We start from the raw sequence: 23,605 nt of genomic DNA, 5'->3' as shown, positions 1-23,605 counted from the left end.
ACCTCGCCAAGTACAACAGCAACTTCCTGCTCGAGGAAGAGGAAGAGGAAGAGGAGGAGTGAGAATGCGTGGAGGAATAGGGGGAAGAGGCCGAGGAGCACGGAGGCACCATGATGTCCCAGATGAAATCCGGGCCACCCTTATTGACCACGTTATAAACCATCGCCTCACAATGGCAGAGGCAGGTCGCCGAGTGCAGCCTAATGTGCCTCGGTCTACAGTCTCCTCCATCATCCAAACCTTTCGCAGGGAAAACAGGTACAGAACTATTCTATTGAACTATTCAGTGTTGGTGTGTGTGTAGGCCTAGAGTACTGTTATATCTTCATGTGATGTTATATGATACTATAAAAATGACAAAGACAAAAAAAATGGAGAAAATACTGTGAATAGTATTCCAGTCACTGTGCAGTGCATCACACTTTTAGTACCATAAAACAGCAGTACAATTACATTGGTAACTCATTTTGTAACAAATTTACAGTGTTGACCTTTGACTTGTATGTCTAGGATTGGACGACAGCCTCAAGTGGGTGGCAGAAGAAAACTTCTAAATGAACAACAAGAACGAGAAATATGCAACATGGTCATTGCAAATAATGCCATCACACTGAGACAGATTCGTAATGCAATCCTTCTAGACAATGTAATGTTCCAAAATATAAACTCTATCAGCATCTCCACAATAGACCGGGTATTGAAGAAACATCAGATGACCATGAAACAGATTTACAGGGTACCATTTGAGAGAAACTCTGACAGAGTGAAAGAGCTGCGGTACCAGTATGTGCATGTAAGTCAACTACTGGTTGTCTATCATTGTAACACTATTACAGTAAGACATGGTTACCACTTTTTTTTGTTTTGCTTTATCCTTTTTACCTTCAGAATCCAGCTTTGTGTGACTAGAGCATTATGCCTAGAAATTGTCTTCAGTTTTTCACTCCCTCTTTTTACAGTACTTTAGATCCTCCCTGCAGTATCTGTCTCTACTTGACTGATTAGATTTATTTTTATTCTATTGTAGAGAATAATGGCATTAGAAGGCAACGAAACCCCTCACATCCTAGTGTTCGTTGATGAAGCTGGCTTCAACCTGGCCAAAGGTCGAAGGCGTGGCCGTAACATCATTGGCCACCGAGCCACTGTGGATGTCCCAGGCCAGCGAGGAGCAAATATAACAATGTGTGCCACTATATCAGAAAGAGGTGTGGCCACACACATTCCCAGTTTAGGGCCCTACAATACACAAAAGCTCCTCAATTTTTTGGACCACCTTTATACTGATCTGATCCCGGAAAATGAGAGAGGTGAAGAAGGACCTCAGCTACCACATTATGTCATTGTGTGGGATAATGTGAACTTCCACCGTGGCCCACGCATCAGAACCTGGTTCACCACCCATCCCCGGATGCTAATGGAGTTTCTTCCACCTTACTCTCCTTTCTTAAATCCAATTGAGGAGTTTTTTTTCAGCTTGGAGGTGGAGGGTGTATGAGCATCAGGCTCAAGACCAGAGGGCCCTGCTGCATGCAATGGATGCTGCATGTGAGGACATCACAGGGGATCAATGTAGGGGATGGTTGAGACCTTCACGCCGTTTCTTCCCTCGCTGCATCGCAAGAGAAAATATCCGTTGCGATGTGGATGAGAATTTATGGCCTAACAGAGAGCAGCGCGTCGATGGCCAGGAGGATGAGGATGGTGGCCAGGAAAGAGAGGGTGACAATGGCGACCACTGAAAATATTACTGTACTATAGTTCTGAAACTTTATTTACAGTATGGTAGGCTAGAGTTTTTTTTGTTTTTTTTTTGTTTTTTGTTTGTGTTTATAACTGTTCACATTTACAGAATCCTGTATATGTTTTCTTTTCACAGTATGTTCTCTAATGTTAACATTTCTTTGTACGAATAAAAATGTTTACAGTTTCCTTGAGTATGAGTGGTTTATTGGAGGCTGATTTTACTGTAAAATCTTTTAGTTTTATTCATAGTGGTATTCTGTTACTAGACCTGTGCCTCAGTGACAAAACGTCTAAGCATTTTGACTTGCAGTGCTTAAACAATGCCAAAGGTATAATGCATTTTGGGGGCATTGACTATTTATATGAGAAGGATATTTAGTTTTGACACATGGATAAACTGTTTTGGGAGAGATATGAGCTTTTGCAGGGGATCCATGGTGTTGTGCTAAACCATCCAGGTTATTTTGACAAAAGCACTAAATGAATGCACATGTGCCAAGGCAATTGAGAAGGATCTGTGCTATTTTGACTGTACTGACCTTTTATATGGGAAAGGAATCTGCTTTTGAAGCATGGAAGAAGAGTTTGGGGAAAGATATTTGATTTTGCTAGTGAGCTATAATGTTGAGCAGAACTGTAAGACTGTTTGGCCAAATGACCTTATGGTTTTGAGAATGTCATCTCGGTTTCAAGAAATGAGCCAAACCAATCGAGAAAAACTGTAATAATGACGTTTTATTCATGCAGGTCAAGTCTGCAGCGCAGTGTTCAGATTAAAGATACAAAACATGCTAGAATTTGCTTAGAGACACTTTCATTTATTCACACTCTATCTGACATGAAATCCCATAAGGTGCATGGTGAATGCTCAGCGCTAAAATAGATTTAAAACAGCATTTTTAGGGAAACGTATTTTGGATGGATGGATGGGTGGGTGTATAGATATAGAGATACACAGACGAACAGATGGATGGACAGACAGGCATATAGATAGATAGATAGAGAGGTTGAACGAATGGTTGGATAGATGCATAGATAGATGGATATACAGATGGTTGAATGAATAGATAGATAAATAGATAGATGGATGGATAGATATACGGATGGATGGATAGGTAGATACACAGATGAACGGATGGACAGACAGGCATATAGATAGATGCATGGATGGATGGATAGATAGACATATGTAACACTTCCCAGTGTGCAGTAATGAACTCACAGAAGGTGGTTGCACATTTAAGGTGGACTTTTATTCTGAAAAACATGAATCAATTGTCTTAGTAGCGGCACTTGTGGTTTGCACGCATTAACTCTCGTTCTCGAACTCTCTCGAGATTCAAAATATGTTTTCAACAGTACATTTTTAACATACAAATATTATCACGTATTTAGCACAAGTTGATTAGAACAACATCTCCTGCTACATTCTTAATAAACATCATTTGTGTTATCCCACGAACTCATGTTACACGTGCAAACTTATAAATCAACGCATAACACAGTTAATACTTAACAGATACTTGCTTCACTTACTATTCAAACGTGTCGGGAAACATACAAACAACCATAATGAACATTAATACACTTAGTCTCAAATCTTTTCCACCAGCTTACCTGAAAAACATGAATCAATTGTCTTAGTAGCGGCACTTGTGGTTTGCACGCATTAACTCTCGTTCTCGAACTCTCTCGAGATTCAGCGAGAGCACAGTTCCATAACTCACCACGCTACTCCACCGCCACCTGCTGGCGTAATCTGAGACTGTGATTTTTCTAAGACCACAATGTCTATTTAACATTAGAAACAGTATATTGCCTAATCCTTTTTCTGATTTACATTTTTTTGAATGCAATACTTTTACCCATTGCGTTACACTCTCCCCTACTAAATTTAAAATGTTACAAACATTTGAGATTTGACTATAATTGGCAATTTAACTTTCTTTGCAAACACATTATGATAGTATTGATGACTTAAATTTCAAAACCCTTGAAATACACTCTACAATAGGTCAAAATAACCACTGTCTGCATTGTCAATTGTCAAACAATGATATTACATCTTCAGCAACAGTAAACACTTATCTTGTTTGTACACATTCTTTTGTAATAGACTCGATTTCGGCCAGACAATTCTATAGTCTATTACCCCTTGTAGTTTACTTTGCAGAGTAAGTCAACAATGTCCTTAGTTGCCCATGTTTAGCAATTATAGGATCAGTTTTTTCACATCATCCATGAACACATTTGTTTTCCCACAAGTCGATAAACAGTGGATAAACAGTGTCAGTTTAGCTGGTTAACTCCAAAACTGTCCACGGTCTCCAAAGACTTTGAACTGAAGTCTCTGGACTCACATTTAGTCTATCCATTGCAACCTCCACCACAGATGGCTGACCCAGCGATTCATAAGTCAGAATCTTTCTTCGATGGCGTTGTCTTCTTGGATACGAATTCACAGTTAGAGAGTCATCATCCTCACTTTCAACTGATGCTTGTTCTTGTGATAACTCTGACTCCTCACTCTCAAACGGTGTTTGTTCTTCTGATACCTCTGACTGTCCTGTAGACATCCCAGGATCCTCATCCCTTTGTTCCTCTAGCACCCCTTCTGTTATCTCCTCCTCACTCCTAAGCCGCTGTTGTTCCCAGCGCTGGTCCCCACTTGGCGTGAAAGGTTCTGCTTCCGGACTGAGATGAGCAGGATTCTGGCACTGTCTCAAAGAGGTAGGAAACTGTAACACCAGCTCATCATTTTGAAAATCTTCATTCTCTGACACATCACTCTGAACTTCTTCCAAGCATTTTCTGTCTTTTCTCCTTGCTTTTGTCTTGGTCTTTGTCATTGTCTCTGGTCGCACTGTTGCTTCTGTATTCTCCTGTGGCAAACTATCACAAGGAAGAAGAAGGTTTCGATGTAACACTCTCATTTTTCCTCCCCCTTCAGGTATAACCTCATACACAGGACTCTCATCACTCCTCCTTTTGACGATTACATGCACTCTGTTTTCCCAATATGATCGAAGCTTCCCCGGTCCTCCTCTTTCAGATAGATTTCTGACCAGCACTCGTCCACCAGGCTGAAGAGCTACTTCATGAATTCTTCTGTCATACCCCTGCTTACTCCTTGAGGTTTCCTTTTCAGCTGTTCTGGAGGCTATCTCATAAGCTTGACGCATCCTCTCTCTCCAATTTTCCACATACTCTGTGTAATTCTCGTTCCCTTCTGTTGGCTGCAAATTGAAAAGCAGATCGATCGGCAGACGGGGAGAACGACCGTAAAGCAGGTAAAAAGGGGAAAAACCAGTGACCTCACTACGGGTACAGTTATAAGCATGAACCATTTTCTCCAGTGACTTTCTCCAGTCTGTCTTTTCTGTGTCTGTGAGTGTCCGCAACATGGACAGCAGTGTTCTGTTAAAGTGCTCCACCTGTCCATTTCCCTGTGGGTGATAGCAGGTAGTATGAGATGCTCGCACACCACAGCACTTTTGCAGCTGGTACATCAACTGGTTCTCAAATTCTCTCCCCATATCATGGTGAATCTTTTCTGGGAATCCGAAACGTAGAGCAAAATCATTAAAGATCTTGTCCACCACTGTCTTGGCTGCTTTGTTTTTAGTGGCATACGCTTGTGCAAAACGAGTATAATGATCAATGATGACCAATATGTACTCGTACCCTCCCTTAGATGTTTCTAAGTGTAAAAAGTCTACGGACACTAGCTCAAATGGTCGTGTGGTGACAACTGAAACAAGAGGAGCTCTCGTGGCCTTGTGTGGTTTCTTTCGCATTAAACACTCACATTCATTTACAATGAAATGCTCTGTGTCACCCTGCATACGGGCCCAGTAAAACCGATCTCGAATCAAATTTATTGTCCTCTCTACTCCTAAGTGTCCCATCTCTTTATGAAGCTCGTTGAAGACAGTCTGATGATACTCTTTTGGCAACACAAGCTGATCTCTGCGTCCAGCTTTCCTGTACAGTATTCCATGATCATTGATGTACAGTTTAGACCACTGTCTCAACAGCATTTTCACATCTGTTGGCTCTGTTTTGAGTCTTTGCCTTGTCGGTCTCTGGTTCGTAACTTTATACTGTAGCACTCGACTGATTACAGGATCGTTCTTTTGGCTTTCCAAGATCTGATTTGGAGTAAGTGGTTTGTCTACCACAGACACAGAGGTATCACTCACCATCTGGAAAGCATGTACTGGGGTTGTAGTAGCCCATGCCAGTGGAGTGTCTTTGCCCACCAACACTCCCTGAATAGAGGGACTGATGACTTCTTGACTCACTCGTCCTGTGCACTGCTCCATGAATTGATCAATGTTCACTGGCATCCGGGACAGACCATCAGCATCTGCATTGCTCCTGCCAGGACGGTACTTTATGGAGAAGTTGAAATCTGCCAGCTGAGCCACCCATCGATGACCCGTGGAGTTCAGCTTGGCTGTGGAGAGAACATAAGTTAAAGGATTATTATCAGTATACACTGTAAATTGTGGAGCATGATAAAGGTAATCTCGAAAACGGTCACAAATTGCCCATTTTAGTGCTAAGAATTCTAACTTCCCTGAGTGGAGATGGTAATTCTTCTCAGGTTTGGTTAGAGTTCTGGAGGCATAACCAATCACCACCAATTTGCTGTTCTGCCTCTGGTACAACACAGCTCCCAGCCCCTCTTGTGATGCATCACAGTGCAGAATGAAGGGTTGGGTGAGATCGGGATATCCCAATATTGGTGGGGAGGTCAGTTTGTCAACGAGAAAGTTCAATGTCTCTTGATGGCTCTGAGTCCACTGTATTGGTATGTTTGATGGGAGACCACCTTTGCGTCGTCCACTGATACCTTTTCCTCTCACACTTTTCTGCACAGGTGATGCTACCTCGGAAGGTGAGCACAATAGTTGGTAAAGGGGTTTCGCCAGTCTGGAAAAATCAGGTATATATGCCCGGTAGTATGAGATGAATCCAAGCAGCTTTCTTAAATCACCAACAGTAGCAGGAATTCGACTTTTCAAGGCCTGCACTGGAGCCACTTCAGCAGGATCCATAGTATATCCATCTTTTGACACTAAGCGTCCAAGGAATCTTACCTGCCTCTTTAAGATCTCACATTTACGAGGGCTGAGCTTTACACCATGCTGCTGATATCTTTGTAACACAGCTCGTAGGTGATTGACATGGTCTTCAAAACTAGGGCTATGGACGAGATTGTCGTCAAGGTAGGGTTGACAAACAACATCCCTAAGACCTGCTAGACACTCCTCCATGCTCCGCTGAAATTCAGCTGGTGCCGAACTGAGACCAAAGGGGACCCGCACCCAATGGTATAAACCCCACGGGGTTACGAAGGCAGTCAAGGGTCTACTTTCCTTGTCCAGGAACCCCTGGTGGTATGCTTTTCCCTGGTCCAATACTGAAAACCAGGAGCTACCGATTAAAGAGTCCAGCATGTCCTGAATTCTTGGAATTGGATGTCGATCAGGTACTGATTTTCTGTTTAGTTCTCTGTAATCACAGCAGAGTCTCAACGTCCCATCTTTCTTTCTTACACAAACTACTGGTGAAGCATAGGGAGACCGTGACTTTTCAATCCACCCCCGGTTCAATAAGTCTTGTAAGTACTCTTTCACTTCTTGATGTAATGGTTTTGGGACCGACACATATGTCTTTTTCACAGGAGTGGTGTTGTGAAGTGTAATGTGCAGGTTCAATGACGGAATACAGCCAACGTCATTTTCATCAAATGCAAATGCCTGACATTCCTCCCTTAACAGCTGTCTGACAATCTCCTTCTGTGTTCCGCTCAGGTGATCCAAAGAGACAGGAGGATCCCATTGGTTAGGTTTCTGTTTCATGGAATCACCTTTATTCATTGTCTCCTCCTCCTTTCTGTTGTGAATGTTGTCTGGGTCTCTGCGGTCAGTGAAATCATCCCTGTTTGCTGGTTCTGTAGCCACAGATAAAGCAGATTTTATCACTTGAAGCTGACCCAGGACTACTCGACGATCTAAGGTAACAGCATAATTGTTGGTATTAGCAATCGGCACTGGTACAACTGCAAATCTGTGAGTGGGAACAGTAACTAATCCTTCTTCAACAGCGACCCCTTCTGGCAGTGAGGGCTCTTTGTTTGGAACTAAGAGTAGACTGTGACCTTTAAACTGAGACCCTGTATTGATCTTAACCAATGCAGTTGTGACTTGGTTAGCTGCTAAATGAATTTGTCTTCTTCCTGTCTGCACAATACCTGCTTCACATCCAAAATCCGTGGACTGAATTAGCTTGAGCACCAACTTTGCTGTCTTAAATGGCACAGAGAAAGCTCTACTTACTTCGCAGATGGTATCTCTTTCTGACATGTGGCCCCTCTTCTGACTAAGAACTGCTTCAATTACATTGAACCCAATGATAGGCTGTTCTGCTACATATGGGTCAGCAGATACTAACATCGGAACCAGGAGCGGTGAGATCGCACTTGAGTTTTGGTCAAAACTAAACTCAGCTTCAATCCAGCCCAGGAATGGTATAACAGTCTGGTTTACAGCTAACCCAACCAGGGTACTCCATACTGTCACTGATGTTTTTCAAACCATCTTGCTTAATATTCTGTTTCGAGTAATCGTGGGGGGACTCTATCTTATGGGCTACTGAGGGTCCCGACGCAGTAGCCCCCTCCCATTTCCCTGCTGTTCTCTGGGTCGTCGACAACCTCTGGAGAGGTGACCCTCCTGTCCACAACGAAAACAGTGGTTGCATTGCTCACCGGCTCGAGCTTCCTGACAGGCTCTACATCCTCGCAGTCTGTTGGCGTTCACAGGTATTACTCGTTCTGCTCTGCCCTTTGCCTTAGCTGTCTCCATGGTCTCATTCACCATTCTTTTCATTTCTAGGACCTCTGCTCTTAGCTGTTCAATCAGTTGGCTCATGCTTGGGTCTGCCTCCTTCTGCTTGACTTGACTCTTTTTGCTGATGCTGGTCGAGTCAGCTTTCACTGCAGGTGAGCTGTCGTTGCTCTTGGGATCCATATAACCTCGAGAATGTAGCTGAGACTCCACTGGACATATGTTAGTTTGTATTTCACTCAGTCTCGGTGACTTACTCATTACATTCTTTTTCAGTTTTTGTTGTCGCTCTTGTTCTAAGTTTGAAGCTTCATTCACTCGCTCTATCAGCTCTTCATCTTTAATTCTAGGGTTGCTCAGGTAAGGTTTAAGTTGCAGCTTTACAGCTTCACTTAGTAGTCCAGTCTCTATAGAGCGTAGGAATTTTCTTTGAATTAGTTCTAGGCTGAACTGCTCACCTTCATCTTCCTCACTCAGTTTCCACAGCAACTTTTCTCTGAGCTCAATTCCTCTAAATAGAAAGTTCTGGGCTGATTCTTTTGGGTCTTGTGTAATGTTCATTAACTTTTGTAACAGGTCAGATGGCGGGTCAACTTTGTAATGCCCCCTCAAGATTGTCTTCAGGGTTGGAAGTGTGAGATCCCGTTTTATTTCTAGCATATCTCTTAAATGGAGGCCTGGGCTCACGGCACGTGTCACAGCTTCAATGATTTCTGTCTCTGAGTGACCTTTCCTCAGTCCGGACTCCATCTGGTTCATGAGGCTTGTGTAAGACAGCTTCTCTCGCTGTCCTGCTTCACCAATTGTCCAGAGATCCGAAACTCTCTCCTTAAAGTCACCTCAGGCAGCACAGGCAGTGTCACTGTGGCAGCTCTGGTCTCCTCCCTCAGCCGTTGTTCCATTGCGACAATCTCCCCCTCCAGCGTCTGACGGGCTTGAGCTTGTTCCATCTGCAGTCTTGAATACTTCTCTTTCAACATGTCTAACTCATTTGGCTCATCTGGTGTAATGTTCGATGCAGCTTTGGTTGACTGTATCAGAGAGTCTATCAGTGACAACAGTTCCTCCAGACACTGAAGAAACACTTCTTTATCCTCTGTTTCTTCAATATCATCCAGTTTTTTTTCCACAAGTCTGATGAGAGTACGCCGTGTTTTGTTTTCAAACCCTCCAACAGGCTCATCACATTTTAAGTGTCTACAAACTGGAAAGAGATCAGAGTTGTTCAGCTTTAGTAATGCTAGGCTGATCTGATCACGCAGCTCGTCCATGCTTGCCTTTTTGCACTGCTTACTTGACTAGATTCGTCTTTGGAGCTCCCTTATTAACTTGCAGCTCCTGGCTGGTTGGCTCGCCAAAATATGTAACACTTCCCGGTGTGCAGTAATGAACTCACAGAGGGTGGCTGCACATTTAAGGTGGACTTTTATTCTGAAAAACATGAATCAGTTGTCTTAGTAGCGGCACTTGTGCTTTGCACGCATTAACTCTCGCTCTCGAACTCTCTCGAGATTCAAAATATGTTTCAAACAATACATTTTAACATACAAAATATTATCATGTACTCAGCAAAAGTTGTTTCGAACAACATCTCCTGCTATATTCTTAATAAACATCATTCGTGTTATCACATGAACTCATGTTACACGTGCAAACTTATAAATCAACGCATAACACGGTTAATACTTAACCGATACTTACTTCACTTACTATTCAAACGTGTCGGGAAATATACAAACAACCATAATGAACATTAATACACTTAATCTCAAATCTTTTCCACCAGCTTACCTGAAAAACATGAATCAATTGTCTTAGTAGCGGCACTTGTGCTTTGCACGCATTAACTCTCGCTCTCGAACCCTCTCGAGATTCAGCGAGAGCGCAGTTCCGTAACTCACCACGCTACTCCACCGCCACCTGCTGGCGTAATCTGAGACTGTGATTTTTCTAAGACCACAATGTCTATTTAACATTAGAAACAGTATACTGCCTAATCCTTTTTCTGATTTACATTTTTTTTTTTTTTTTTTGAATGCAATACTTTTTTTACCCATTGCGATGATTACGAATGGTTGGACAGACAGGCATATAGACAAATAGTTAGATAGACAGACAGACAGACAGATTGATGATGGTTGGACGAATGGTTGGATGGACGCATAGATGGATATACTAACGGATGAATGGATAGATAGACGGATGGATATACGGATGGATAAATAGATAGACCAACAGATAGATGGACAGACAGGCATATAGGTGGATGGATGGATGGATGGATGGATACACTGACGGACAGATGGACAGACAGCCATAGATAGATAGATAGATAGACGGACGGATGGATGGATGGATTGATGGATGATGGTCATATGAATGGTTGGATGGACACAGACGGATATACGGATGTATGAATAGATAGATAGATGGATGGATATGGATATACAGATGGATCGATGAATAGATATACACATACGAACAGATGGACAGACAAGCATATAGATGGATGGATGGATAGACAGACAGAGACAGATAGATAGATAGACAGACAGACGGATGGATTGATGATGGTTGGACGAACGGTTGGGGTGGGTGGATGCATAGATGGATTTACTGGCAGATGAATAGATAGATAGATGGATGGATAGATAGATATACGGATGGATAAATAGATACACAGAGGGACAGACAGAAGGACAGACAGCCATATAGATAGATATATAGATGGATGGATGGATGGATGGATGGATATACAGACAGACAGATAGATAGATAGATAGATAGATAGATAGATAGATAGATAGACAGATGGATGGATTAATGGATGATGGTTGTACAAATGGTTGGATGGACGCATAGATGAATATACAGATGGATGAATAGATAGATATATGGATGGATAGATATACGGATGGATGGATGAATAGATAGATACACAGACAAACAGATGGATGGACAGACAGGCATATAGGTGGATGGATGGATGGATACACTGACGGACAGATGGACAGACAGATGGACAAACAGCCATATAGATAGATAGATATATGGATGGATAGATGGATGGATGGACAGATGGATAGATAGATGGATAGATAGACGGATGGATGGATTGATGGATGATGGTCGTACGAATGGTTGGATGGACACATAGATGGATATACGGATGTATAAATAGATAGATATATGGATGGATAGATAGACAGATGGATCAATGAATAGATAGATACACATACGAACAGATGGACAGACAAGCATATAGATGGATGGATGGATGATTAGACAGGCAGAGACAGATAGATAGATAGATAGATAGACAGACAGACAGACAGACAGACGGATGGATGATGGTTGGACGAATGGTTGGGGTGAATGTACGCATAGATGGATTTACTGGCAGATGAATGGATAGATAAATGGATGGATAGACAGATATACGGATGGATAAATAGATACACGGACCAACAGATGGATGGACAGAGAGGCATATAGATGGATGGAAGGATACACTGACGGACAGATGGACAGACAGACAGATAGACAGACAGATAGATAGATAGATAGATAGATACAGAGACAGACAGACAGACGGATGAATTAATGATGGTTGGATGAATGGTTGGGGTGGATGGATGCATAGATGGATTTACTGGCGGATGAATGGATAGATAAATGGATGGATAGATTAATATACGGATGGATAAATAGATACACAGACCAACAGATGGATGGACAGACAGGCATATAGATGGATGGATGAATAGATAGATATATGGATGGATAGATATACGGATGGATGGATGAATAGATAGATACACAGACAAACAGATGGACAGACAAGCATGTAGATGGATGGATGGATGGATGGATAGATAGTCTTTATCAGCATTCGGCAGCTGTCTATGTAGGCAGTAAGTAAAGCAGCTCACTAGGTTTTAGAGCAGAGTTTCTGTATCTGCTTCAAAACAAGAAGACAGATGCTGGATCAAGGGCGGAAGAACATGTGGGATCAAACATCATCATTCCAGCTCCTTCCTCGTCAAGATTCAGCGGATAAACACCCATTAAAGTGCCGCTGTAAGGCTGTGCTTCTCTAACACAAGAATTCCCAGTAGGTTATGATTGCACCTGCTGTCTGTAGAGTCCCTCTGAACGAGTCAGTGACCTCTCTCTGTGCTTCAGCCACAAAGAATATACTCTATGCTGCCGTTTCGCACACATGCAATATGAGAGCCAATCCTGTTCAGCATGCTGGCCACTGGTTTCCATGACAACTAAGGGGTGATGGGTGGTCAAAGCCTGTATGAAAACAGTACTTTCTCAACCTAAACACCAGCTGATATTGAAGGGACTAATCTATCATTACATAAAGTGAATGCTGATTTAAATTCAAAGCATTTCGTATCAAACCAAACGAAGACAGAGAGCTCGCAAACGTGATGCACTTGTTGTACAGTTCTAAGCACAGCCAATAAACATACAGATGTGTTGCAAGTAAATGCAATCCATGTATTGATTTTAGACCGAAGCATCCATAACTGTTGGGCTTTTGGAACACTAACAAGCATCTAGGCTTAGATGTTCAGCCCCCTTAGGAATGAGTAACTGATCGTGGGCTTTGTGTTTTGACATCTTGCTGCACAGGGAATTGAAGTACCTGCAGTGTTTCCTTATGGCAAGATTACATCCTCTGAAGAGAAAGCTGGAGAATTCATTTAGTTGCTTTGTTTCTTTGCTTCTCTTTTCTCTAGAAGAATATTTATTTATTTGCAAAAGAATCTAGTATATGCAGGAAAAATAAAAGTTTTACATTTCAATTTTTAGTCATTTCTTCTTTAACCTTTTGTCTCTGATTTATTAATAAACAGAGAGCAACCTGTATTTGTCAGTTTGTAGTGATTGCATAGGTGCAGTGAGAATTGCTATATATATATATAATTATTTGCACATATTTTGTCTTTATTATTTGTATTATTTTCATTTATCTTGATGCAAGCATGTACATTATTGTATTTTGTGACTGACTTACTCTGATCTTGTCTTGATGTCTGTTAACAAAAAAGTTTATTTTAAAAAAGCAAAAAAGTTAATTTATTGTTTTTTTTAAATTCTTTTTATTTTAATATTTTGTTAAGTGAAATAATTATTTTAACTTAAATACACACACACACACACACATTAACAACAAAAAAGCAAAAAAAAGGTTTTTATTCTTTTAACTTAATAATTATTTAAATATTTTATTAAACAAAATAATTTAACTATATATATATATATATATATATAACTTATATATATGTTTATTTTATTTGTTTATTTTTTTAACTCAAAAAGGATTTATTTTTATTTAAATATTTTATTAAATAAAATAATTTAACTTTATATATATATTTTTTTGCACATACTTTATTATTATTATTATTATTATTATTGTTTATCTTGATGCAAGCATATACATTATTGTATTTTGTGACTGACTTAGAGAGTCTGATCTTGTCTTGATATCTGTTAATAAAAAAAGTTTTAAAAAAGCAAAAAAGTTTATTTGTTTTTTTTCTTTTTAACTCAAAAGGGAATTCTTTTTATTTGAATATTTTATTAAATGAAACAATTATTTTAACTTAAATACACACACACACACACACACACACACACACACACACACACACACACACATTAACAACAAACAAATTAAACAAAATTAAATTCCAAAATAAAATTAAACATTCAAAACAAATATTTATTAGCAAGTCTGTCAAAAGTCAAAATTCAAGTCTGTGATTTTTTGTAAATATTTAAAATTTTAATGTGATATTACATGAAAGATTTTATGATTTCCAATAACTTTTTGGTGCTTTATCTGTATGTTCCATGGGGAAGACCATGAATCTATAGCCTGGCATGCTGTACAGTGCATTTATTTATTAACATATGTTTCTTATATTTAAATATGATTACATTTATTACATAAGATTACAGTATTTATTTGTAATTTAATAAATCAGCTTACATTTTTTTTATTTGTTTGTTTATTAATTAATTTTAATATTAATATTAATTTATATTTAGTAAATGTGCGTACATCTATTTATTACCGCGTTTTTCTTACATTTACTAGATATGCTTACATTTATTTATTACAGCACTTACTATTACATTTATCAAACGCGTTTACATTTCTATATTACAGCTTCTTATTTAATGAGCGTCATTTTAACTCATTCTCATTGGCTGACGCGCACCGTCGGAAACAGTGGCCTCTAGCGGCCAAACTGTCAATTTCACTCAAAAACGCACCGCCTCCCAGTAATCACGGCAGTCCTGCTCTGGCGTTCAGAAAATGCGCACCGGAACACCGGGAAACATCTGCTCAGAAAGCAAACAGGGGAACAGGTGCATCGTCGCGCATGAATCTGTAACATCCAGCGACTTATAGGAGCCTCCAGCATCCCTCATCCTCCTCCACCACTTTTCTGGAAATAAATACACCTGTTTATTCTCACCTGCAATATGGAGAGCTGCTCGGAATAACCAAAGCCTTAGGAATGATCACTGCTTACTGATTGACCGCTTTAGTTTTTCAGCTTTAGAGATGATGCCCGAGCACCAGAACCATGTTGTCACCACTATTGAGACCATTCCATCAGAGACAGTCACCGCATCACCATCGCTGTTTCAGAGGATGAAGAAAGTGTTTAACAGGTAAGGGAAACTACTGGAAATATCCGACAAGGATGCGTCTGGATTTGCTCTTCCACGCCAGTGGAAATCGATTCAACTTTGTTATGCTATGCACATTTATTAAGATGTTTATTTGGCATTCGCACCTGATGTGCTCAACCGCGTTTACATCTGAGTAACGATCCTAACAGTGCATCCAGATGTGATGTCTGTAATAGCTGCTTCAAATGATAAACCCGGTTTATATCTTTATTTAGGAAATATCTAGATTTAGGAAATATTAATGTTCTAATAGCAGGTATTGTCATTTCTTAAATTGATTCCTATAAAACATCCCTCACATGTTGTACATCTCTCTGCATGCTTGCAGTGAGCATCACTGGTGCTCTTTTTATAAAAGTCAGGATTCACTTCACGGTGACAGAGAGGAGAAATGCACACTTTGCCTCTTTTTTTTTTGTCTTGTAATGTTTGCGTCCATCAGTCACAAGTGCATGCTGGCACCAGAGGAATTGAACGCCTGTTCAAGTGTGGCCACAGAAAACCTGTTGTGTACAATTTGGCTCAATGCAACTGTGATCTGAGCAACTCGGAGTGAAAGATCTACTCTCGATCAGGTTCAAAGGTGGTTAAATTCAGGTTTAGTTTGGGTGCGAGTCACTGTCTGAAATTAACCTTCCCCTTCGGATAGATTATAAGTAGCTTGTTTACCTTTATAAATGCATGCATTTTCAAATTTTAGTTTTTTGCATCAAAAACCATCAGATTGGCACAAAACTTCAAAGCGTCTAAATGCAATTGCTAGTAAATTAAAAGAAATGGCAAGTCACACAAATGAGTCTAAGTATTTTTCAAAGGTTTTTGTACAGTAAGATTTGTAATGTTTTTTAAAGAAGTCTCTTCTTCTCACCAAGCCTGCATTTATTTGATCCAAAGTACAGAAAATTTTTTGGAAATATTTTTACTATTTAAAATAACAGTTTCTCTTTGAATGTATTTTAAAATGTAAATTATTCCTGTGATTTCAAAGCTGAATTTTTAGCATCATTACTCCAGTCACATGATCCTTTAGAAATCATTCTAATATTCTGATTTGCTGCTCAAAAACATTTATTATTATTATTATTATGTTGAAAACAGCTGAGTAGATTTTTTTCAGGTTTCTTCGATGAATAGAAAGTCCAAAAGACAACCATTGATCTGTAAATAGAAATCTTTTGTAACATTATAAATGTCTTTATCATCACTTTTGATCAATTTAAAGCATCCTTGCTAAATAAAAGTATTAATTTATATAATTCACCAAAAAAAATATATATATTATACTGACCCCAAGCTTTTGAATGATATAGTGTATAATGTTACAAAAGCTTTTTATTTCACATAAACACTGATCTTTAGATCTTTCTAGTCATCAAAGAATCCTGAAAAAAATTTACTTAACTGTTTTAAATATTGATAGTAATAATAAATGTTTCTTGAACAGCAAATCAGCATTAGAATGATTTCTGAAGGATCATGTAACACTGAATACTGGCATAATGATGCTGAAAATTCAGCTTTACCATCACAGGAATAAATTATATTTTAAAATATATACAAATAGAAAACAGTTATTTTAAATAGTAAAAATATTTCACAATTTTACTGCTTTTGCGGTACTTTGGATCAAATAAATGCAGGCATGGTGAGCAGAAGAGACTTCTTTAAAAAAATTCAAATAGGGCTGCACGATTATGACAAAAATCATAATTGTCGATTATTCCCTTGAAATTGTAATTGCAATTATTAATTACGATAATCACAATTTGCATTGAATGATGTTTTGAATAGCTTTATACCATTGTTTAAAGCAACTGCATGCCACATTTTTATATATAGTTTCTTCTTTAAATATATATAAAAAAGTAAAAATAAAAAAAAGACCCTTAAGATAACCTGTAGAAAAAATACACACACTCTCTCTCTCACACACCCACCCACACATTTTAAGAAAGCAGAATAATGTAAGAGGAGTTATTTATTTATTTTTTTTTGTATTTGTGCCTTTGATCAATTACATAATTGTGGCATCTGTAATTGTAATCATGATTAAAAATTCGATTAATTGTGCAGCCCTATGTTCAAAAACCTTTGACTGGTAGTATACTTCAGCTTTTAAAGTCAGTGTTTCTGCAGTCACTGAATCTATTACTATTTAAATCTAGAAATTAGAGTTTAAAAATATAGATTTTGTTTAGAATTTAATTATGTATATTGTTTGTTAGATAAAAAACAGAAATCATTTTTTCCTCTCATATTTTAAATTTTGAACATTTTTTTGTGTTTTTTGCCTCAAGTCCTTGTTAATCTTTGCTCGTAATTGGGATGTTCTAACTTTAAATGTGTCAGAAGCGTTCCTCCGAGTTGTTTTGTCTGGTAATTTGTTTGTCCGTGTGTGAGTAAGAGTATCCGAACGGGAGGGTTCAGCAGCTCCAGTTGTGTGTGTGGTTATGCAGAGAGGATGACAGCTGGTAGTCCTAGGTCAGATGAGTCAGGCTGCCCACTCTTTCTCTCTCTTTGCCATCTGCTGGTCCTTTTTATCCCTGCCACTTGCCTTTATCTCCCAGAACAATGTCCCAGGAGGTGGAATCTGTGCAGGGGCAGATCGGGTTGCACGCTGGGTGCTTCAGTGCCCATTGTCAACCTGCCAAATCTAGAATCTGCTCTTAGGGTGAAAGTAAGGCCTTGTTCATACAGAGGAATCTTTTAACCAGCTGGATGCCACTGTATAGAAATGAACATTTTGTGCTGCATCACTATTGCTATTATGCACTAAAATACAGCGTGCAACTCGTCACACAAAGTTTGTGCTACAAGCGAGCACCAAAAATATATTTTGGGCTCAAGACTTGGGGGTTGAATCTTCAACTAATGATATATTCAACAAATTCTAATGCAATCAATACAGTAGAATCACCTTAAAGGAGAAGTCCACTTCCAGAACAACAATTTACAAATAATTTACTCACCCCTTGTCATCCAAGATGTTCATGTTTTTCTGTCTTCAGTCGTAAAGAAGTTCAGGATTTTTCTTCATATAATGGACTTCATTGGTGCCCTGAATTTGAACTTCCAAAATGTAGTTTAAATGCAGCTTCAAAGGGCTCTGAATGATCCCAGCTGAGGAAGAAGGGTCTTATCTAGCGAAATGATCGGTCATTGTTTTAGAAAAATAAAAATATGTTTACTTTTTAAGCACAAAAGCTCATGTTGCACAGGGTCTGGGATGCGCGTCCAAGGGTCGTTCTTGAACGATTCGTTCATTTTCAGCAATTGTTTATTTTGAACGAATCTTTAATGTGACTCGGAAGAATGAGTCGTCTCGGGGAGTGATTCGTTCAGTCGTGCATGCGCAACATCCTATTAGGTTCTGTATTGGAATTAGTTAATCTGTTTCGAGTCTTCGGGTTTTTCCGAGTCCTTCGTTCATCTTATGGGGCTGTCATGTAATGCTGATTTTGCTAAAATGAACAAAATGACTTTAGAAGATTAGTTCATTTTGCTGAACGAGACTCTAAGGTCAGAGTCAGTAAAATGATCCGAAGTTCATCGTCTGTGTACTCTGGCTCAAAAAGGTAGAGTATGTCGAAAAACTCCTAAAACTCCTTTTCTCCTACAATTTCAGAATCGTCCGACATCATTGTACCTTTCTGTTTGTAAACAGAGTTTGACTTACTTGCACTTCCTTAGTCTTTGCATGTTCGCTTTGTAAACACTGGGTCTGTGGTTCCTCCTACGTTCCGTGTGCCTTTCGACGTGATTCAATAGTACGTGAACGCGTACCCCAGAGCCTGTGCTACGCAAGCTTTTGTGCTTAAAAAGTATATAAGTTTTTATTTTCCAAAAAAAATGACCGATCGTTTTGCTAGATAAGACCCTTCTTCCTCAGCTGCGATCGTTTAGAGCCCTTAGAAGCTGCATTTAAACTACATTTTGGAAGTTCAAAATCTGGGCACCAATGAAGTCCATTATATGGAGAAAAATCCCGAAATTCTTTCCTCAAAAAACTATTTCTTCACGACTGACGACAGAAAGACATGAACATCTTGGATGACAAGGGGGCGAGTAAATTATTTGTGAATTGTTGTTCTGGAAGTGGACTTCTCCTTTAATAAACTAGTTTCTGTATGCTTAAATGGATCGTGGCACTTATATAACGTGCATATTTCATTATTTGTGTTTTCATAATCAGCATCATGAGCTTGTTCTGATCCATCATGCTTAATGTTTTCTGTGTCTGTTTCCAGTATTTCATCCAGTTTGGATGAAAAAGGTCATATTATGATGAAAAATCTTATATCTGAAGAAATGGGATTTGATGTCAGATTGCATTTGTGGTGCTTAAGCAATGCTTAATTGACTTATGAATGGAGAAACATTTTCAGATTGCATTAATAACCCTCAAGGTTCTTTTGCCCTGGTTGATTATCTTCCGTTTAGATATAGTAACCACTTGAAGTAGCTCACTCAGAAAGTAAAATGACTGTAATATTGTTCAAAACCTTTGTGCTTTTTGGAGCTATAGAGTACCTGGTAATTGTTGCATTGCAATGATTTTTCACAAATGTTTAATTCATCGCAAAAAAGCAGCATATGGGTATGGAAAAAAATGAGGGTGAGTAAAGATAAAGAATGACTAAACTTGTACCAAGGGTAAACCTGCCACGTTACTGCTTTTCTGTGTACAACGGGGTGGCAGAAACAATGTGACATAATAAGATATAAAATATGCAACATCTAGTAATTCCCCATGGCATTTAAAAAAAAAAAGAGTTTGTCCTCCATTACCTTCGGTAGAGCTCTTTTCCGTCCTCACCTCGTGGGGAAAATGTGTGTGCGTTAGTGTTCAGATCCTTTGTTTTAGTAATTAATATTATGCCAGTCAACAGTGAACTCGATAAAAGTCAGTTTTTTGGGAGGAAAGCAGTGACACATGGATCGTGAGGACAGCTAAGCTAAATCTAATCATGTTTCGTCTGTAGAAAAACCCATGCGCTTCACATGGCATGAGAAGATTTGCTTAAGATGTCTTTCTTGCATTACAGCTAATAGTGTTTGCAAATGGATAGAAGTTGTTTTAGGGGGAAATTGCTAATGTTTTACAATGGATTATATTTCTTTGAAACTGATCTACCCAGCAGTCCCAGCTAGTTCTGTGGCATATGGAAGGGTTGGGCTTCTTGGTGAACATTAATGGGATCATTCACACAAAAATGGAAATGCTGTCATTGTTTACTCACCCTCAAATTGTTCTAGACCTGTATGAATATCTTTCTTCTGCAGAACACAATAGAAAACATTCTGAGGAATGTGGCAGTTTTGCTCCCTGTTTTTTTTAGAATTTTAAAGAGCCCCTAATATGGATTACCAAAGGTTCATAATTGATTTTGGGAGTCCCCAATAACAGGTTGACATGCATGCAAGGTCAAAAATCAGATTCATTGTCTTATGGATTTATTTTTACCTTATTTGTTCAATGACTCCCAAACGGATTGCTCAACGATTCATTTTTCCAAACCCCTCCTTTGCGTGATGCTAATCTGTGGTGATTGGTCTGAGGATCAGTGTTGGGTATGTTACTTTAAAAAAGTAATTAGTAATTGTTACTAGTTACTTCTCACAAATAGTAACTGAGTTAGTAACTAAGTTACATAATTTTAGAAGTAACTAATTACCAGGGGAAAGTAACTATTATGTTACTTAAAAAAAAAGTGCTATGCCCCCAATATTAAATATGTTAAATGAATGAAGTTTAAATTAAATTAATAATTTTATTAAAAATAATATTTTTTTAGTTTACTCACCAGACTAATATTAAATAGGCTGTCTGCTATATATATATATATATATATATATATATATATATATATAAGCTTAATGGCACAGTTTTGTTTTAAATACCTGGAAGTACATTTAGCATCAGTCAGTCAAGCATTATAATATGACATTATGATAATTTAGCATTAAACTTTAGTAATTAGAACTTTAGTAATTAGAATAACCATGTATGAAGGTATATTTGTCATGTTGACTGAACTTAGGACTGGTGGTGGTGCTTAAGATATTGATTGTAATTTAGTGTTTCTATAAAAAAGGGGAAAATAATACTTATAAGATAACAAAACTACTACAAATTCTACTACTAATAACAATACAAAATGCACTAAGGATTTATGAGCTGCTGGATTCATGAATATTAATCACGTTGTCTGCGTTTGCTCAATCTGATTTGCTGAAGTTGATAATAGGTGAGCACCAGCCAATGGGATTGCCGTTTGCACATTAGTTCCACCTTCTACAGGACAAAACTGCAGTTGTTACAAGCTGAAGAATTCCAAAGGAACTTTGTTATTTTAACAGGAAAATACAACAAAGAATATCGTTTACATGTAGCGCTTCAATTCTGCATGGTACATAGGCGTAAGATTCTCTCGCGCTCGGCTAGTCGTGTGCCTTCACACTAACTTTTTGTTGTTTAACATGTCTTTATTGAGTTTTCACATTTTTAGGACAAAAACATTTCAATCCCCAACCAAACCCCAGGCAGGCATATAGAAATACAAAATAGTAAGTTACAAAATTAGCTAGATTCTTCCTACATATAAAACTTCACACATCTAATGCATCTTCAATATTTCCATTTTTAAGAAAATTCAGAAACACCTCCCAGATGTTCGCAAATTCAGATGATTTCTTCTTTGTTATATATGTAAGCTTTTCAAGAGCCAAACAAGATGACAGGTTTCTTAGCCATAGTCCAAGAGAGGGGCAATCAGCCTTTTTCCGATATAAAGCAATAGACCGTCTGGCTTGCAGTAAACACAAATCCACCATTTTTTTCTCTTTTACAGACAAGGAACAATTTTCTGCATATACATTCAATACACCACACTAACTTTTTAGTGTTTTAAGTTTGCAGTTCGTCAAGTACAGGTATGCTGCGCATGCATTCAGATGAACTGAAAAATAAAATAATATTATAATGAATTATAGTAACGCCACATTTTATTGTCAGTAACGGTAACGGTGTTGTAACGGGGAAACAGTAATTCATTTTATTATTCTTATAACGGCATTAGTAATGCCATTTATTTATAACGCCGTCTGTTGTGATTGGTCTACTGCATGCAGTGCATGTCGGAAACAGAACGCCCATCACCATTACATTAAACACCCAAACAGCCATGGTATATGCGTAAGCCAAACACGGAAACGTATTAATAAAGCACTGCAGTTTGTACAGTATTGCTCTATTCTTTATTATAACTCTAAGTAATAACAGTGACAAACATTCATTATTCATTGACACATTTCTAGACAATTGCAAGTGAACAGATATTGCTGTTAGCCAGTTAGTCAGAGATCTATAAACTGCATGGAGTGAACACAACACACACACACACAAACACAATGTTTGAGGAAAACATTCAAGGTTTTTTCTCCATGTAGTGGGCTTTATTGGTGGTCAACGGATTGAAGGTTAAATATGTGGTTTCAATGCATCTCATTTTCTTCTCCATTTTCAAAATTGCCCTGCATTGCTGTTTTACCTTCTTTTTGTAAAGGGTGTTTGACCCTCCTTGCACATTCACTTTGCGAACACTGGGTCTGTACTTCTGCAGCAATGTAGGATGACTTTGAAGTTGGAGGAAAAAATGAGATGGGAGCTTTTTCGACATAACCTTACTGTATTATACCAGAGTGCACAGAGTACGTCTGGGGCTATACTGCTGTGGTTTTGCTGTAAAAATGAACTTTAAACATTGATTCCTTAGAGCCTTATCCTTTGGCAGTGAAAAAACACTTTGTAGGATGTTTTCTATCACTTAGAGCTGTGTTACACACTGTATGAAAGGTAATTTTCAAAAATCCATAATAGGGGCACTTTAATTCCATATTATGGAAGGCAATGGGTTCCAGCAACTGTTTGGTTACCCGCATTCTTCTAAACGTATTATTTAACGGTCAGCAGAAGAAAGAAACTCATACACGTTTCCCTTTAAGCCACTTTCTTAACACTTTTCTTAACTCTAATACTAAAATAAGAGCATGTGTTAATTGTTTTCAGTGTTATGCTAAATATATATATTTTTTAAAACTGAAGAAAGAACTAATTTTCTGACAGTGTTTCAGATTACGTCCCTGAAACAAAGATATCAACCTTTCAGACAGCATTGAACACTTGCAGGTAGACTACAGCTACCACATGTTAGGGTATTTGAAAATATATAATCAGAAACCTTCTCACAAAATGTTTTTTTAATCACACAGCCTCT

At 38.6% G+C, this 23,605-nt stretch overlaps 2 protein-coding genes across 2 annotated transcripts in view; both read left to right on the top strand.

Annotated features, from left to right (window-relative positions):
• The first annotated feature begins 123 nt into the window (after nucleotides 1–123).
• LOC127183494 (uncharacterized) lies at nucleotides 124–1,752 on the top strand. The gene is made up of 3 exons (XM_051139573.1): nucleotides 124–258; nucleotides 511–793; nucleotides 1,028–1,752. The coding sequence occupies exons 1-3, from the start codon at nucleotides 173–175 to the stop codon at nucleotides 1,496–1,498; spliced, it is 840 nt and encodes a 279-aa protein (XP_050995530.1). The 5' UTR covers nucleotides 124–172; the 3' UTR covers nucleotides 1,499–1,752.
• A 13,184-nt stretch (nucleotides 1,753–14,936) lies between these two features.
• Nucleotides 14,937–23,605, top strand: part of slc35f1 (solute carrier family 35 member F1) — a 116,021-nt gene continuing 107,352 nt past the window's right edge. Inside the window, exon 1 of the mRNA XM_051137778.1 lies at nucleotides 14,937–15,308. Coding sequence (XP_050993735.1) covers nucleotides 15,199–15,308 — 110 coding nt within the window. The 5' untranslated portion in view covers nucleotides 14,937–15,198. The remainder of the gene's footprint in view (nucleotides 15,309–23,605) is intronic.

This window comes from Labeo rohita, chromosome 20 (assembly GCF_022985175.1).
Source record: "Labeo rohita strain BAU-BD-2019 chromosome 20, IGBB_LRoh.1.0, whole genome shotgun sequence".
NCBI classification, from domain to species: Eukaryota; Metazoa; Chordata; class Actinopteri; order Cypriniformes; family Cyprinidae; genus Labeo; species Labeo rohita.
The sequence above is the reverse complement of the archived record's forward strand: the minus strand, read 5'-3'. Positions and strand labels throughout refer to the sequence as shown.

Bases quoted from the DNA above. Each gene is read 5' to 3' on its own strand.
- LOC127183494 (XM_051139573.1), top strand. From the start codon at position 173: ATGGCAGAGGCAGGTCGCCGAGTGCAGCCTAATGTGCCTCGGTCTACA. The intron at 259-510 runs GTACAGAACTAT...TTGTATGTCTAG, and splicing joins ACCTTTCGCAGGGAAAACAG to GATTGGACGACAGCCTCAAG. The intron at 794-1,027 runs GTAAGTCAACTA...ATTCTATTGTAG, and splicing joins TGCGGTACCAGTATGTGCAT to AGAATAATGGCATTAGAAGG.